Source organism: Polistes dominula, unplaced genomic scaffold, assembly GCF_049000335.1.
Source record: "Polistes dominula isolate Pdom_NZ unplaced genomic scaffold, Pdom_raw_medaka contig_20, whole genome shotgun sequence".
NCBI lineage: Eukaryota > Metazoa > Arthropoda > Insecta > Hymenoptera > Vespidae > Polistes > Polistes dominula.
Genome location: NW_028301147.1, coordinates 2280496 through 2297188, shown reverse-complemented (window position 1 = coordinate 2297188; position 16693 = coordinate 2280496). Strand labels below are relative to the sequence as shown.

The following is a 16693-nucleotide window of genomic DNA, read 5'->3' as shown; positions in this document are numbered from 1 at the left end:
GCATAGTGTACATATGAAACGTTGAAGTGAATCTGAGGAATCTCTCTTCGTATCGTTCACCTATGATGATGATGATGATGATGATGATGATGATGATGATGATACGTACACTTCAGTAGTATTAGTTACGTCATGCGAATACGTTCGAAGCTACTACTACAGTAACGTCGTTAAGAAGATATACGTGTACCTTCGAGGTGTGATTTTCTTCGGTAAAGTAAGATTTATTCCTGAAACACACTGGTGAGGAAATTCAACGAAATATTATACTTAAAAGTTCGAAGATAACTGAGGTGGAGTATAAAATACATGCATAAGTATAATGACTATAGTGACCATTACTTTTTAAACACAAAATATAATACGAAAGAAATTAAATGATTAAATTATATTGTTAGACATATACCACAGCTTTTTATATATGAAAATTTATTCAAATATGTTGGATTAAGAGACCTCGGTTTAAATGTTTAACTTAATAAGAATATTTATTTTAAATTTTACAATATTCCAATTCTATTTTATAATAATATAACTATATGAAAGAACTTGAAAAGTTTTTTGACCAAAAAGAAAAATATTTAAACCAGTTTAATTAAATTAATTTGAATACTTAACAGTACTTTGTATCCTTTTTAAAAAGAGATCAATTTTTGGTTTAAAATACTTCTTAAATTTTAAATAATTTATCTTGTAATTACATTTTATAATTAAACGTGATTTTACTGTCTCAACCATAGGATGCATCTTTTTGTATGTTCACATATTATTTAATATAAAAACCAATCTTTTTGAAGTTTTGTTAGTTGTCAGTAAGCAACATGGAATTTTATTGTTAAACTAAATTCTCATTAGAATATAATATACGTTTTCTTAAAGGCATTAGAATGATCTATTTAAACTAATAAATAAACTATTTCAATTGAATATACGAACTATCTACAATTGATGTGCTAGGCATCGTGAATTTACGAGATGCAATTCAAATAAATAGAAATTCTATTTGTCAGATACGATATGCTTAATACGTTATAAAACTTTATAGCTATTTTATTTGAGAAATAAAGTTTTTAAGAAGCAAATAAAATTGATCGAAGAAAATAGTATTCTCATAGGGTTGAATCATCGATACTGAATCACTATAATATAAAAGAAAAATCAAATAAAGAAAATAAAACGATGTTAGACAATAGATTTTTATTTACAAACATAAAAAAAAAATTACACGAATAATTGTATATAATAAATGACTATTAAATTTGAAGATAAATACATTTAACAAAATATACTTGATATCAACACTTGATTTTATTTACGGGAAATAATAGAAATACGAGAAAAGGGGACTATAACAATTAGTAACATTTCTTGAATTGTGTTTACGCTCGAAATGGCATATGTTAACGCCTGAGCGCTTTGACTTTCAAGTCTTCTATGAGTAACGCCGAGCAAAGAGCCTGAAGTAACACGAGCCAGCAGAATTAAATGCGTGGAACAGCGAATAGTGCAATTGCTTCGAGAAAAGCTCCGACGTACCTATACTACGACGTAGGAAACCTTCCTTCTTGTCGTTTTCATCTCTTAGTCAATAGCAAACGAGTAATGCTCGTTCGTTTCTCGAAACGTGCAAATGCAAATCTACTTTTTATGTCACCGTCAAAAAAAAAAAAAAAAAAAAAAGAAAGGAAAAAAATAATAGCCTCGTAAAAATGAAGAATCGTTTAACGAGTACGACCAAACATCCAAACCCTTTTTTTTTCTTCTTCTTTTTACTGCTGTGAGTTATCAAAGATCGTTTATGATTGATAAAAAAAAAAAAAATTAAAAAAAAAAAAAAGATTTTTAAAAATAAATGTTGATAATGTTATAATGTGTATTTTAAATAGAACATCGATACAAAATTATGGTAACGTTTAAACCGTAGTTCCAATCTCTCGTAAATGTATTTTCGTTGGTATAAATTTTCTTTGTGGTTTAAAAAAGAAAAGTTTTTTCAAATATGACTTTGGTGATATCTAAAGTATAAGTGGCAAGAAAAAGAAGAGAAAAAGGAATAAAGAAGAAGAAGATGCTTGAAGCGATATCGAGTAGATACTTTGCATGATAAAGGAATCGATCAAGATCGGTATAAGATAGGGTTTTCTTATTTTATTCTATGGAAAAAGCGATCTTGATGCTTTAAGTTCACTTTCCCGTAAACATCAATTCCTATCGGAATATTCATGAAGGAAATGTTTAAAACTCGTTGAAACGCATCACAATTTTCCACACCCTTTTCCTAAAAAAAAGTAAATCTTTACACAAATACAATCCAACTAGTATCCACAATTAATATTCCATAATATTCGATATAGATCTTTGTTCATTATTGTATAAATGATTAGACAATATTACATAACGAAAAGGGACGACGAAGGGAAACATAATGAATTCTCGTTTGCGGTTACCTTCGTCATATAGAAATTCGCGGAACAAATAGCAATCAGTTTGAAACCGCTAGGAAATTTATTCCAAAGTAAATCGGCATGGATAGAGAGAAAGATAGAGAGAGAGAGAGAGAGAGAGAGAGAGAGAGAGAGAGAGAGAGATAGCGAAAGAGAATGATACATATATATATATACATTATATAACATTGACTTTAACAATTGTAAATGAAAATAACGATCAATGGTGAATGTAAGTAACATCTTGCTTTCTTTATCTCGTACTATCAATCTATCTCTTATCTCACTTCGATTGTTTCACTTTCTATCTCACCTCTTCCTCTTCCTTCTCATTCTATCACTAGCAGAATTCCTTTCGTCGTTGCTTTTACCCTTAATCCATTTCATCGAGGTAGAGTACGCGCGAGAGTTCAGTGAACAACTAGCTCGCACTCGAATAGAAACGACCAAGTCTCACGGGGGTGATTCCGTCGCGTTGAGATATTTCTACGGATTTTCGCACAAACGTTCCCGTTCGCATCGATTCTCTCTCTCTCTCTCTCTCTCTCTCTCTCTTTCTATCTAGCGATCGTTAAATTGGATCTTGTTGGTGATGACGCGCGTTCGAGTAAAGAGACCTGGAGAATCGTCTCGACGTAAAGGAATAAAGTAGCTTTAGAAAGCTTTTTATTTGTCTAGAAAAATAACGCACACCCTGAACATTTTCCTGTGTTTTTTCTTAAATTTATTTCTATTGCACTTATTGGTTAAAGATAGAATTGTAATCATCGAGAAGTGATACGTTCAAATTTGTTGTGATACTATCAATAAATAAATATTTGTTTTTTAATTATTTTTTACATTTATTTCTATTCATTTATTGGTTAAGGATAAAATTATTTATTATCGAGAAGTGATACATTTAAATAAATAAATATTTTATTTTTAATAATTATATATATATATTTTGACTTTTGTTATTAATTATATGGATACTATTCATTATTATCTATCATGAAATAATAATTATTTGAATTTGAAGACTACTTGTACCAATACATGAATATTGTTATTACTACTACTACAACTACTTCTTCTTCTACTTGTATTCTGTTTCATCTCATTCTTATTTTCCTTCTCTCTATTTATCTATCTTCTCTCTCCACGCTCCGTATCGGCTAGGTCTAGACTATGTGCGTTATGCACGCTGCACCGACGACGTTACATGCATAATGCATGAGAATACTGCCGGACTGTGCTTCGAATTGGAATTATTTACTGTGGTTAGCCCACAGTTCCCTAAAATTACGCTACCAACATTGCCTCTATGCTCTTTCTCTTCCTCTCTCTCTCTCTCTCTCTCTCTCTCTACTATTCTAATAGAGGAAGATATAAAAAGTAAAAGAAAAAGAAAGAGAGAGAGAGAGAGAAAGAGAGTAAAGCGTGCCGTATTAGAAACGTGCATTCTCGGAGCTCGACGTTTAACCACATCGACTTTTAACCGCGAGTACGCTTTTCTCGAGTGGCACGTACAACCACCACCACAATCACCAACACTACCATCACCAACACCACCCTATCACCACTCTGACATACTAACGTCACATGGCGCACCTTCTGTACTAGCTTCTGGTCCACGTGTTGTATCCTTCAATACGTCACAGTTCACGTTTAGATCCTTTACAACTGTGCTTTTTTATACTTTTTATATTACCTCATTTTTATTTCTTAAGTTTGTAATACGTTTTAACGGTTTTTTTTTTTTTTTTTTTTTTTTTTTAGAAAATAGTCAAGTGTCAAATTTAAAATTTATTTCTTTAATTTTTATATTGATATTGAGAACAATATTTTATGGTTACAATTTTATACGTGTTATTGCAAATATTTTGTTATATTATTTTTACTATGATCAATTATTGGAAATAATATTTTTCTTTTTATAGAGAATATGTCAATAATGCAATTATTTCTATTTATTAATTTGTATATTTATTTATTAATTTATAATTTTAATTTTATATAAATTATAATTATAATAATTTTTAATTATTTATATATTGCATTAAATTTATATATTTAAGCATTTTAATTTGAAATTATTAAATATTATTTAATTTATTATTTATAACTATAATTAGAGATAAAATAATATAATAAGGTAATTAATATTATAATAAATTAATCACATAAGATAATTTTTGTTTGTTATACGATAATGTAATCTCACGAAAATCGTCGAAAATTTTTTTGACGATCGATACGATTGTTTCCCCCCCCCTCCCCCGTAGTACTTATTAAAGATAAAGAAAAAAGGGAGAGAGAGAGAGAGAAAAAAAAAGATAGGAATGAGAAAAAGAGAAAGAGAGAAATGGGAAGAGATAGAAATGCCGTTTTTCCTTGGCTTTTTACAGAAAAACGCGATTCCATTTTCTATCTAGAGCAGGGATGGTGGTGCACGGAACGTAATACGAGGGAAAATGCCAAGTCAGAAGTCTCGAGTGTTTGCGAGACTCGAAGCAGGTCGATTAAAGCTTGTGCAGGTTCTCGCGCTGGGATGAAAATATGAGGACTTCGTGGCGAGACGTTGCCTCGATGCTCGGAAAATCTTCTTTCGAATTTCTAAAAAAGAAAAAAGAAAAAGAAAGAGAGAGAGAGAGAGAGAGAAAGAAAGAAGGAAAAGATGGATACGAAAAATCGCAATAATCACGTTCTCTTGAAACGAGAATGGAAAAGAAAGATTTTCCTCTTATTTTTTTTTTTTTTTTTTTTTTTTTATTTTCATTTCATTTTCTCGTCGAACAAATATTTTCGATTATCGATTTGTTTTATCAAAACGTATAAATTATTTCTATATAATGGCAAACGAACTACGAAACGTACATATATAGATATATAAACGTTTTTTCCTTTGATTCAATGATGGTAAAAAAAGGAACAAAATAAATTCACTTGACGAATCGTTATTAAATTTAATGTTAAGTGATCCACTTCGTAATTGCACACGACGTACGGCACGTCCTCGTTTCCATTTTATTCCTGTTCTGTATTTTTTTTTTTTTAGAATATCAGTTATATTTTATCTAAAGAAAAAAAATTGATGAAAAGTAAACGAAATAAAGAGATAGAGAGAGAGAGAGAGATAAAGAATAAAAATTTCTACTTGACTCTGAAGCCTTCTTGAAAAAATAATACATATTGATGAATAAAGAAACTATGAATTAACTAATTATTTATTAATAATTAAATTAATTTATATTGTTTGTTTAAATTGATTCAACATAAATATATTTATTTATTATTTTCTAAATATGCAACATACTTAGAAAACCTTCATTCAATTTTATTTAGTTGATATTTCGAAAAACGTAAGTGCTTGGTTAACGCATATTTGTCGTCAAAAAAAATACATATTATTGAATAAAGAAACTACGAATTAACTAATTATTTATTAATAATTAAATTAATTTATATTGTTTGTTTAAATTGTTGCAACATTAGTAAATATATCTAGTAAACGTTCGTTTAATTTTATTTAATTGATATTTCGACTAAATGCCAAATTCATGCATATTTGTTTTAGTTTCTTTACTGTTATTAAAAAAAAAGTATTAAAACTATGAAAAATTTGAAATAGAATTTATCTGAAGAAAATTGCAAATCCTTTCTTATGAGAAGTTAAAGCACGTAAGAATAGACGAGATAAGCACTTACGTAAGTACGAACCGTTTCAGGCTTCTGGTATCTCCTAAACAGACAGAAAGATCTGAATTTCTTCGAAGGAGACACGCTAGGCACGAATAAAACGTTCACCGATCGTGAAAACCATCCTAGTGGCGTCGATACGAACGACGCACAACGATTTTCATATTCGAGATAAGAACACTATAGTCGCGTTCACCTACTCTTTTGCTACTCCGGACACGCTTTCGACAGTTCCAGCTGAATCCTCGATCAGTTTTTCTTTCCCGAGGGAAAGAAGAAGGAAGAATTTCCGTGTAAAAGGAGTAAAAAAGAAAAAGAAAGTATGTTAAAGAAAAAGATAAAGAAGAATTTTGAAGAAGAGTAGGAAAAGAAAGAGAGAGAGAGAGAGATAGAATGGGAGAAGGGGAAGATTTGATCGAGAAAAAGTACAAGGACGTAGGTGAAAAATAAGAAATAAAGAAAGAAGAAGATGTAAAAAGAAAAAAAAATAAGAAGAATGAAAAAAATCTTCCCCTTGTCGTTTTGCAAGGAAAAGAAAAATTTCACGCTTTGTGACACTCGGATCCTCTTTTTTTTTCTCTCTCTCTCTCTCTCTCTCTCTTTCTCTCTTCTTTCTTTATCTTCTTCTTCTTCTTTTCTATTTTCCGTTACCTTTTACCCTTATCTTTCAGTCTGACGTGTCTACTGTAATACGCATAATTTATTTCAAGCTAGTACAATTTCACGAAAATCGTTAAAATCACGAGAGAGGCGAGTGTTCTGTAATCTTCTACGTATACATAGATATAGATACAGATAAATATATATGTATATTATTTGAAAATGTGTATTGATGCCTAAAAACTCGGAGTATATGATCGGAGTACCGTCCTCTTCGAAATTCACTCTCAAACTAGCACAATGTCCTCTATGATAATACATTTATTCAATGTTGTTTATATGACTTTCCAAATGTTACGCATGTGTGTAACGATTATAATATACTTAATAAAGAGAATTTAAGATTATAACGTGCCAGTCTGAAGGTGAATTTCGAAGAGGACGGTACGTAGATCGTATACACCGAGGTTTTAGGTAACAATACATACTTTTATCGATTAATTAACAATTATTATAATAATCTAATGTATTTTACTTATATTAGAATAGTTTTTATACACGAGGCATATACAATTGATTTATTATTTAATTTTCGATGTTTACAGAAGATTTTCAACGTGTCTTTTTTTGTACATATGTTTAATCAAACTTTTTTACTTACATTCAGTACAGTATATCCTATATACCATATAAATATTGTATGATTTTTTTAAACATCCTGTATATATATATATCGAGAGGATATCTCAATTTTGATTCGTTCACGTGGCTTACTTATTACGAAACCTGTTCACGTGCGTGCCATATCACATGAAATCGTCTGATCTACTTTTCCGATCGTGATGGATGAAGAAATAAGGAAGGATAACTTCTTCGAATAGTAAATAGTTGAAATATTTGTTTCATTTGATAATAATATTTTTACGTAATTTTAAATAATATATAACACTCGGAAAATAAATGTAATAATAAAAAAGAAAAATAATTAAATTTATTTCAAAACTAAATGCAATATTTTACTAACAAAATTGTTCATCAAATACTTTGTACAATATCACGAATATTTTTTTCATAATTTAATGTAATAATATTAGAAATGTAACATAACGTATAACATTTGTTCAAGTATTGAAAATTTCTGTACGAAAAAAGCCATGAGTTTTTCATCAAATACTTTGTGCAATATCACGAATATTTGTTTAATAATTCAACGTAATATCTAATATTAGATATGTAACATTTGTTCGCGTATTGAAAGTTCACTTACGATAAAAGCCATGACTAATATTCTCTGGAATTTCGCCATGGCGCCTTTCTTAACCCCCAAGCACGAACAAAATGTCACTTGAAGTCGCGAAATCGTAAATGGAGTCGTTCGAAGCGATGACGTGGGGATACGACGAGTATCGCGATAAGGCACGCAGCAAATGTCTCCGATCAAGTTCGACGGGCTCGAATCGATATTCAACGTGCTTACGATAGGAAAACGATGCGAATCTTATTTTTGACATATCGAATATTACGTATAATAAATCATAGAAATGGAAAGCAAAAAAGAGACAAGAAGAAAAAAGAAAGAAAAAGCAATTTACACACACGTACGAAAATCTTGAATAGAATTTTGGATAAAATTGATTTACCCTCCCCCCCCTCCTCGTTTTATCGAAGAATTGTTTATATTTATTAACATAATAATTATTAATTTTTATTCAGATTTACCACTGTCAACGGATCAAATATCAACGAGAGCAACGACTACGGCAAAACGATCGGTGCCAACAGATGCACCTATGCTAAATTACATATTCGATACACACAGCACCTTAAATAAGCATCAACATCACCACGATCATCGTTGGGGTCCTCACTTCGAGGGTGAAAGTTCAGCGAAAAATCTCACCATTCAAGCTGGAGCCAACGTTATACTCGACTGCAAAATATCATTGTTGCAAGACAAAACGGTATGTGCATTTAATTCATAAACTACGTATTGATGTGCGATTAATTTCGTATTGTTATAAAATCAAATCATAATTTTATTAATCTACGTTTATCGATTGATAATAAATTATGAGTTATTTTATGACATAATAGTACAACTAGAAATTTCTCGATTATCTAATTGCTTGTAAAATGGTTAATAAACGTAACACACGAGACGAAAATTTTAGCTGTCTAAACGTTATAACGTTTCAATGAGACGCGTTATGATACAGGGTGAGAGCAAATATGTGTAGAAGGAAATTCCGAGAAAGTCTACGCCTTATGAATATGTAATGGCAGTGTTGGCAAACGAATAAATTAATAAAAGCACGAGAGATAGAGGAAAAAAGGTGAAATGAAAATTTGATAAACGTAAAAATTAGTTTCATTTGAAAATCATCATAGTTAAAATCAAATATTGTACATTTACAGTTAACTCACGATCAGTAAAGTAGAGATCGTTAAAATATTCTATGCGAGTTAACCTTCCCACCCACTCCTCACTTTACCTTTTTTTCTTTCACGTTTCAATCGTATATACATAGTGATTCTTTAAATCGAACTTTATGTGCTAAGTAAATCTCTCAGTCTGGTTTTCTCGTAGAGCCAACAACTCCGTGCCGAGCACGAACGTATTTGTCTTTCCTTCGACGAGTCATTTAGAATTCTGTCCTCCTTCTTCCCGCGTCGTCCTGTTTGTACATCACGTCTCACGTCAATACGGCCACAATCGGGCCGCATTTTCCCATTCGCGGTATAACTAGTGGTACGAGACATAAAGGATACATACGACCAGTTGAGCAATCGCATTTCGCATCACTTTAACACACAAATACAACTGACATATATATACATGACACATTATACTTCAAATGCATTTGATAACTAACGAAATTTATCACTTACAATATCAGAATCATTGAGCTAACACATCGGTCATTTTTATTCTTATTAAATATCAAACATTTTCATTATTTTATCAAATGATATATCACATGTAAAAGAAATAACACAAAATTCGATAATTGGTTAAAATCATTCATTGAATAATTGAAAAACGTACAGTTTTGACACGTTACCACTTAACTAGTTATTAAATTATTATTTCAAAGTAATATTTTATTCTTCTCTGTACTTTTTATCAATTATTTTTCATCAGTTCGTTTTCATATTCGATAATAATTAAAAAAGTGTCAGAAGGAAAATCGTTTTCCGTAAATATGTTAACTTTTCTACCGACTGACTGACGGTTCCGCACCTAACAAGCTCTCGACTTTCATTCAATTTCGAAAGAGTCGTTTGAAAATTCCGTTGGCTTAGTCAGCGTGTTCAAAGGGGTCAAGGGAAATTCTCTAAGAAGTAACGTCAACTTACGAAGAGTATTTCTCCTTCTAGCTTGTCACCTTCCTTGCTATTCTGTGTTCTGGTTAACAAGCAGCCACCCCCATTCGTTTCCACTATTTTCAAATTTTCTACTTGCTTTTATCAAAGAAAAAGACATTTTTGAAAAATAGATACATATCTTTTACTATTTTCAACAAAATTCTTTTTGCTAAGTAATTTGCTTTCAAAATACCGATGACATAATAACGATAAGCGAGAATAGTTTGGGAAAGCAGTATAAGTGGTGCATCTTGTCTGTTACTTCGACAGAATATCGTCAAAGAAGCCCTTTGATAGTTCGTGTCCGATGAAGCCCTTAATAGACCTTCTTCCATCAAATATTTCCTTTAATAATCGAGAACCAATGTTATTACCAACTACCACAAATACATATTGCGTGTTCCAAGTTAATTTACATCAACCGAGACCTCGCATTCTCCATTAGCATAATACTAATTATGGTTACTACTAAACGTCTGATTGAAGAATCCAATTTCTCATCGCGTCTATATCCTAAACGGGATTGTACAAAATTCCTAATTACGTATAATTATAATTTTATCGTCATGGAAACATCATACAAATTGTATCAACCATAAATAAATATCTTTTGAATCGTTCAATGGAAAATTTATTTATAGATACAATAATTACGTCATTGACTTTACTAAATATTTTAAGTTAAAAAAAATGACATTTTAATGATCAGTGAAAAAGAGAAAAAATAAATCCTAACCAAGTACGAAGTTTGAGAAAAAGTAAAAAAAAAACAACTTGCTAAAGACTCGTGTTCGTGCATTAGGATGGGTAACTTCGAAAGATAATTTACATAATTTGATGATTACGAGTGCACGATATGTTCAGTATATCAAAGAGTTACCGCTTTTACTGCTAATGGTTATGATCCTCTAGAACGTATCCATTCGCCCGGTTCGAAATGCTAAAACGTTGAGAAACCCTGAACCACCATCATCGCTACCCACTTCGTTCGGTTATGAATATATCCTGAAAACGGAGCACTTTACTGAACTCTGACCTCTCACCCTCGTCTTCCTCACTTACACTTTTGCTCTGTCTCTGTCTCTCACGTTTTAGGGGAATATGGACGATTAATATAATTTCTATTGGTGTTAATACTAACGACGACAAATTAACGATATTATCTACGTGCGATTATCACCTATGTAAAGTTCATTTTAGTACCTATCAAAGATCTAATCTTACACTTATTGCATACCTGTCATACTCTATCGAAACAAATCAATTTTCACCATAAGACAAAATTCATTTTTACACATATTTCGTAACACAAATATATATAGACGAATCGTAAAACGATCAGTCTGTGTTAAAACGTTTTTTTACAATTTTCAACTTTCATGTGATATAATAATTGATGAATAATGAATAACGAATGTTGAATGGGAATGATGGATAGAGTATAAAAAAGTCATGAGTTTTGCTGCTATTATATGACGGGAGTATCGTTAAACGATTAGCCAGGTAGATTGGTATATGCGATTTTAAAAGGTAACTTCTATTTTCCCCTTTATATTCGATATATATATATATATATATATATATATATATCGGTTACGTTGAATTCGTTTTTAATTGGATAATGTTTATAACCAAAAATGTTCTCTTTTATCAAATTTATGAATGTAATCGAAATAATTAGGGGAACAAAATACATGTAAATCGATAATATACAGTATACAAATGAAATATTTTACATTTTACAATTTAGGTGAAAATTTCATTCATTGTTTGTTATTAACCGTTTATAAATCAATCAAATTAAACGTACAACATATAGATAAAGCATTGAATAAAGTTCGTAGATATGAATCGCATAGAAAGTAATATTGCAATAGTTATTTTATGGGATGACAGATAAAGGTGAAAAGAGAGAGGTAACACCGATTACAAGGTGTAACCTGGGTGGAACGTGTGTGCTATACACAACGCACGAATCTCGGTTGAGCAGATAATACCGGTATACCTCGTAGATATCCATGTAGAAGATGTACGATATCGCGTGCATTTAATGGAGTTACTCGGAAACACACTATCCAATTCCAATTACGCGGATAAACTGCATACTCTGTCCTACGCTTTCGCACAACCTTCTCTATCTCTTTCTCTCTCACTCTCAAACGCGACACCTTCCAATCGGTTCGTTCTCTCTCCACCCCCCAAACATTCAGATAAACTTTCAAACATGTTTGAAATTATGCTTTTACGTTGCTATCGAACGTTACAGATCGTGCTTAAAAAGATTACTATGGTTATCTATTTTTATAACAAAGTGTCATGTTTTCTATCAAGAGAGAAAGAGAGAGAGAGAGAGAGAGAGAGAGAGAAAAATAATATATAAATATAGGAATGAATGTATGCATGCATGTACTACGCGGAGTAGTTCTCAAAAATATTGACTTCAATCGTTCGAAGAATATCAACGAAACTTTACGCACCTGTTGATATTTTCACCTGCTATCTGTTTACTTCCAACAAGCTCAGCTTTGATTATTTTACATATTAAAATATTTATTTATTTTTTTTTATTAATCAAATAATCGTTGAATATTCATGATAAAGTGATTCTTATTGTTACATGAAAATAAAAAAAATAAATGAATTTATTTTGAATCGTTTACAGGTATCCTGGGTAAGGAGACAGGATAACGGTGAAAAAATGAATTTATTGACGGTCGGTCGTCAAACTTATACAGGTGATTCAAGGTACACCATCGAGTTTCAATATCCTGACAATTGGCGTTTACAAATAAAAAATGTGAACAGTAGCGACGAGGGTCAATACGAATGTCAGATCAGCACATTTCCGCCAAAGTTTATTCTCGTAAACTTGCACATCAACGGTAAGCATGCATCTCTTATTCTAACACTTCTAATATTATCTGTATTTTTACGATACATATAAAGCATATGTAACAACACGTATCACCTACCACTAACACATAGTATAAGACATTGTTTACATTCGTATGAGTAAATATAAAACACGAACGATGTCCCTTTGATGTCATTCGGTATAACTAAGGTAGCTAACTTCGAAGCATTGAACATATTAGTTCAATATAGTTATAAAAAGATAACTTTAAATATTTTTATTTAGTTCTTTTTGTTTCCTTTTATTTCTCCTTCGTTACATTTTCCTTTGTATCATCGATACACCTATACATAAGCATATATGATGTACGTAGTATTACATAGCTAAGGGAATAAGCTCGATGAATCCTTTTTGTAAAACCTACAATTTCATTGTGCATTCCCAACCTACCTATTCTATATTCTCTCTTTTTCTATTTCATTTTCTACTGGATAAAAACTGTATTTGTTCCACTTACGATCCCATGATCTTATCCCTCTATCTCTCTTCAACACTTTTCTTTTTTTTTTTTTTTGTATGTACCTTTTATCGTTTTTAAACGATAACAATGTTTCTCTAGCGAATAAGCTCCGTGAGACATTTCATTTGAAAATTTTTTTTCCTTTTTATACGCCGATTACCATGCTCATTACCGGTACTATACTCTACGGTTTAGAAAGCCGTTGAAACCGTTCAAAACGATCCTCCTGCGAAAACGATATGGTCTTTTTCCCTCTTAATACGCCACCATTTTTTTTCTCCCTCGAATCGTTCATTTCCAGAAAAGAAAAAAAAAAGAAATGGGAATTTCGAATGAGAAGGAGGTGCTCTATGAAATTGAGCTTAATGTAATTACATTCGATATGAGAGTCCTCTCTTGAATTAAAATGAGTACACGTTGTATACCTTTACGTTTTAAATAATAAATTATTTATTTAAGATTTTACGAGTATTTTCATTATCGTTAATTTGCAATTAGTAGTTATTTTCTTTTTCTTTGATTTATACTCTAATTTAAGAGAGTTCTTAATGAAATGAAAATAGCGTATTAAAATTTGAAGGATAGAAGAAAGGAGAAGGTAGGAGTGGGTTAAGTAAAAAGTAAAAAAGGAAAATGTAGAATTTCGTTGGAAATAACGTAATGAAGAAATTCTGAAAATGTAGCCAATCGAAATGAAAGAGATCTCTAGGTGATATTCGTGTGTCTATTAGATTAGTAGGAGAGAATAAAACGTAGGATGAGAGAAAGAATAGCGGAATGAAGAAGAGAGAATAGAAGAGAGAGAGAGGGAGAGAGAGAAAGCTCTGGTATTCCACTAGCGATCGAACAAATTGCCTTCGTTCGCAAAGCCCTCGTCGTTGGTAGGAAGAGACCAGTTAGAAGGATAATTGAAGGCGAAGTGGCATAGTTGAAATGGACGGGGAGAGTGCCAGTGAGCCAACTATTCGATGAGACTTTGAAAACGAAAACGGAAGAAACTTAGTTTCGTCGAATCGCAAAAGAGAAGTGGATAGGATTAATGTCTTCTATCAAGACTGTACTGTACAATTTCCTGGTTAGGTAAGGTAAAGTAGATATGGTCTCAGAATAGAAAACTGTGCTTAAAATGTAACCAGAAAAAGTGAACAACTCACTCGTTGAGGGTGACGATGAAAATTTTCAATTCTACCTACAAAGTTTTCAGAAGAAATAAATGAACGGTAGGTTGTTAATTAGGTTTGTTAAACAAAGTTTTTTTTATTCTGAAACCAACATTTCACTGATTGATATTTAAGTTAATTATTTTCAAATTGAAGTATCATTTAACGTATGAGATTTCTAATGGGATTAACGTAATTGTTAAATTATTTATGGTAATAGTCAACAGCTTATAAAATATTTCATAGGGATAGTTTTCTTAATTTTAGAATGACACCTATAGGTGTCATGTTTCACATTCAAGTTGGAAGAGATTATGGGAACGATTTAACAGGATTATTCATTTCTGCAATTCGTCAAAACTAGTTATTCCCGTTAATGTTTCGACCACGGCCCGTCAATACCCATTCTAGGAATTTCAGTTTGCTCCAGTTTTCAGTTTAACGGACCTATCGTGAAGTAGCAGCAAAATACTTGTCACCCTACCGACAAACCGTCGAACAAACTCCCATAACAACGTCACCCTCGTAAATTCATTTGGTTGCATTCCATAACCATAGATGCAAGCTTAGAAATTATATTTTACTTGCTTATGATCATTTTATTTCTAAATTTTATTTCCCAATGTAAATTAGATTTAAAGGGCACATTTTAAAATCTTTTTTTAAAAAAAAATAGGTTACTTTTTTCTTACATCGTTTTCGTTTTCCCATAAGTTGAGAAATAAATCTCAATAAAACTTATGATTGAAAAACTTTTTGATCCATGATATTCGTAACATATCACTAATGAGCAAATCATTCAATTGTCATCTTTTTGTTATAAATACAAATGTATTGTATTTCACACGAGAACGTAAATATATTATAAATTCGTAAAGAGACTGTACTAAAAGTTCAAGATGAAACTTCAGTCAAGTATCACAAATGAAACTTATCATTCGTGATTTCAACGTGATGTCTTTCTAAGAACAAAATTCCTATCGTATCTTTTTTCTTATCTTTCTCATCATTTTCCTCTCGAGACACTGTTCTAATTTTTCAAGTTGACGAAAATGAAGAAAAACGTTTAACTTATTTAACAAGAAAAAGTTAAATATCACAGTATATTTAATTAACATCCGAATATTCATATAATCTATGGAGTTATTTTTTTTTCTAACTAGATTAAACAAGAGTAAATACATATTTAGAAAAAGTTATGTACATATATATATATATATATATATATCCTTTCCTTCTTGTTTCCTCGATCGACAAAGTTAATTTCCTACTCGGTAGTTGCTCTACAAGGAAAAAGAAACTTTCATAACGGAAGGGGTCGAGAGCTTAAACGTTTTGTCTTTTTTTTTTAGAAAAGGAATTATGACACCTTCTTCGTAAACTTTGAAAAGATTCTTTCGTAACTTTCTTTCTATCCTTCTCTCTTTTTCTAAGATCCCTCTCTCTTACTCTCTTTTATTCAACTAGACGATATACTTTGAAAAATCCATTTCGTAGCTTATCTCATGGGAATTTGCCACGAGTTTGTTTTCTCCGACGAGAAAATTTATATTATTAACTTTCTGCAGTATTTGCGTAATGAAAAAATTACTTGAGAACTGTTCGCAGCATCTATTTCTATTATTCAATAGGGCCACGCGTTACTAGGATAAAAATAATATTTCTTTTCTTAGAAATAAAAAAAAAAAAAACGAAAGAAAAATATTATATGTCAGAGAAAAAATGAAAAAAAAAAAAAAATAATGTACCGATATAAATACCTTATTTATATGCCAATAGAAATTGGTATAATTTACGATCACGAGTGTTGATCCAGGTGTAATACGAAATCGATGAATGTTATCGTTATATCCTAGAATTCGTTCAGACATGTTCAGAGCCGAAGGATTTGAGAAAGGGATCCCGGTCAGATAATCTTCTCGAAACTACGGCAGAGCCGTTGTCACTTATACATACCAAGAAGCAGAAGGGTCGTGTTTCCTTGTTGTACGAGCTAGCGAACGAAGAGTAAAGGATCAGTGTATAATCCTAGACAGGAAGATACCAACTAGAAAGAGGTGACATCCGA

The 16693-nt window shown here is 31.2% G+C and overlaps 1 protein-coding gene across 7 annotated transcripts in view; it reads left to right on the top strand.

Annotated features, from left to right (window-relative positions):
• LOC107066120 (uncharacterized) overlaps window positions 1-16693 on the top strand; it is a 162773-nt gene that overhangs the window by 131278 nt on the left and 14802 nt on the right. For all 7 annotated transcript variants that reach the window (XM_015320438.2, XM_015320449.2, XM_015320448.2 and 4 more), the window contains 2 exons: window positions 8439-8686; window positions 12754-12973. In XM_015320438.2, the coding sequence (XP_015175924.2) occupies window positions 8439-8686; window positions 12754-12973 (468 nt within the window). The remainder of the gene's footprint in view (window positions 1-8438; window positions 8687-12753; window positions 12974-16693) is intronic.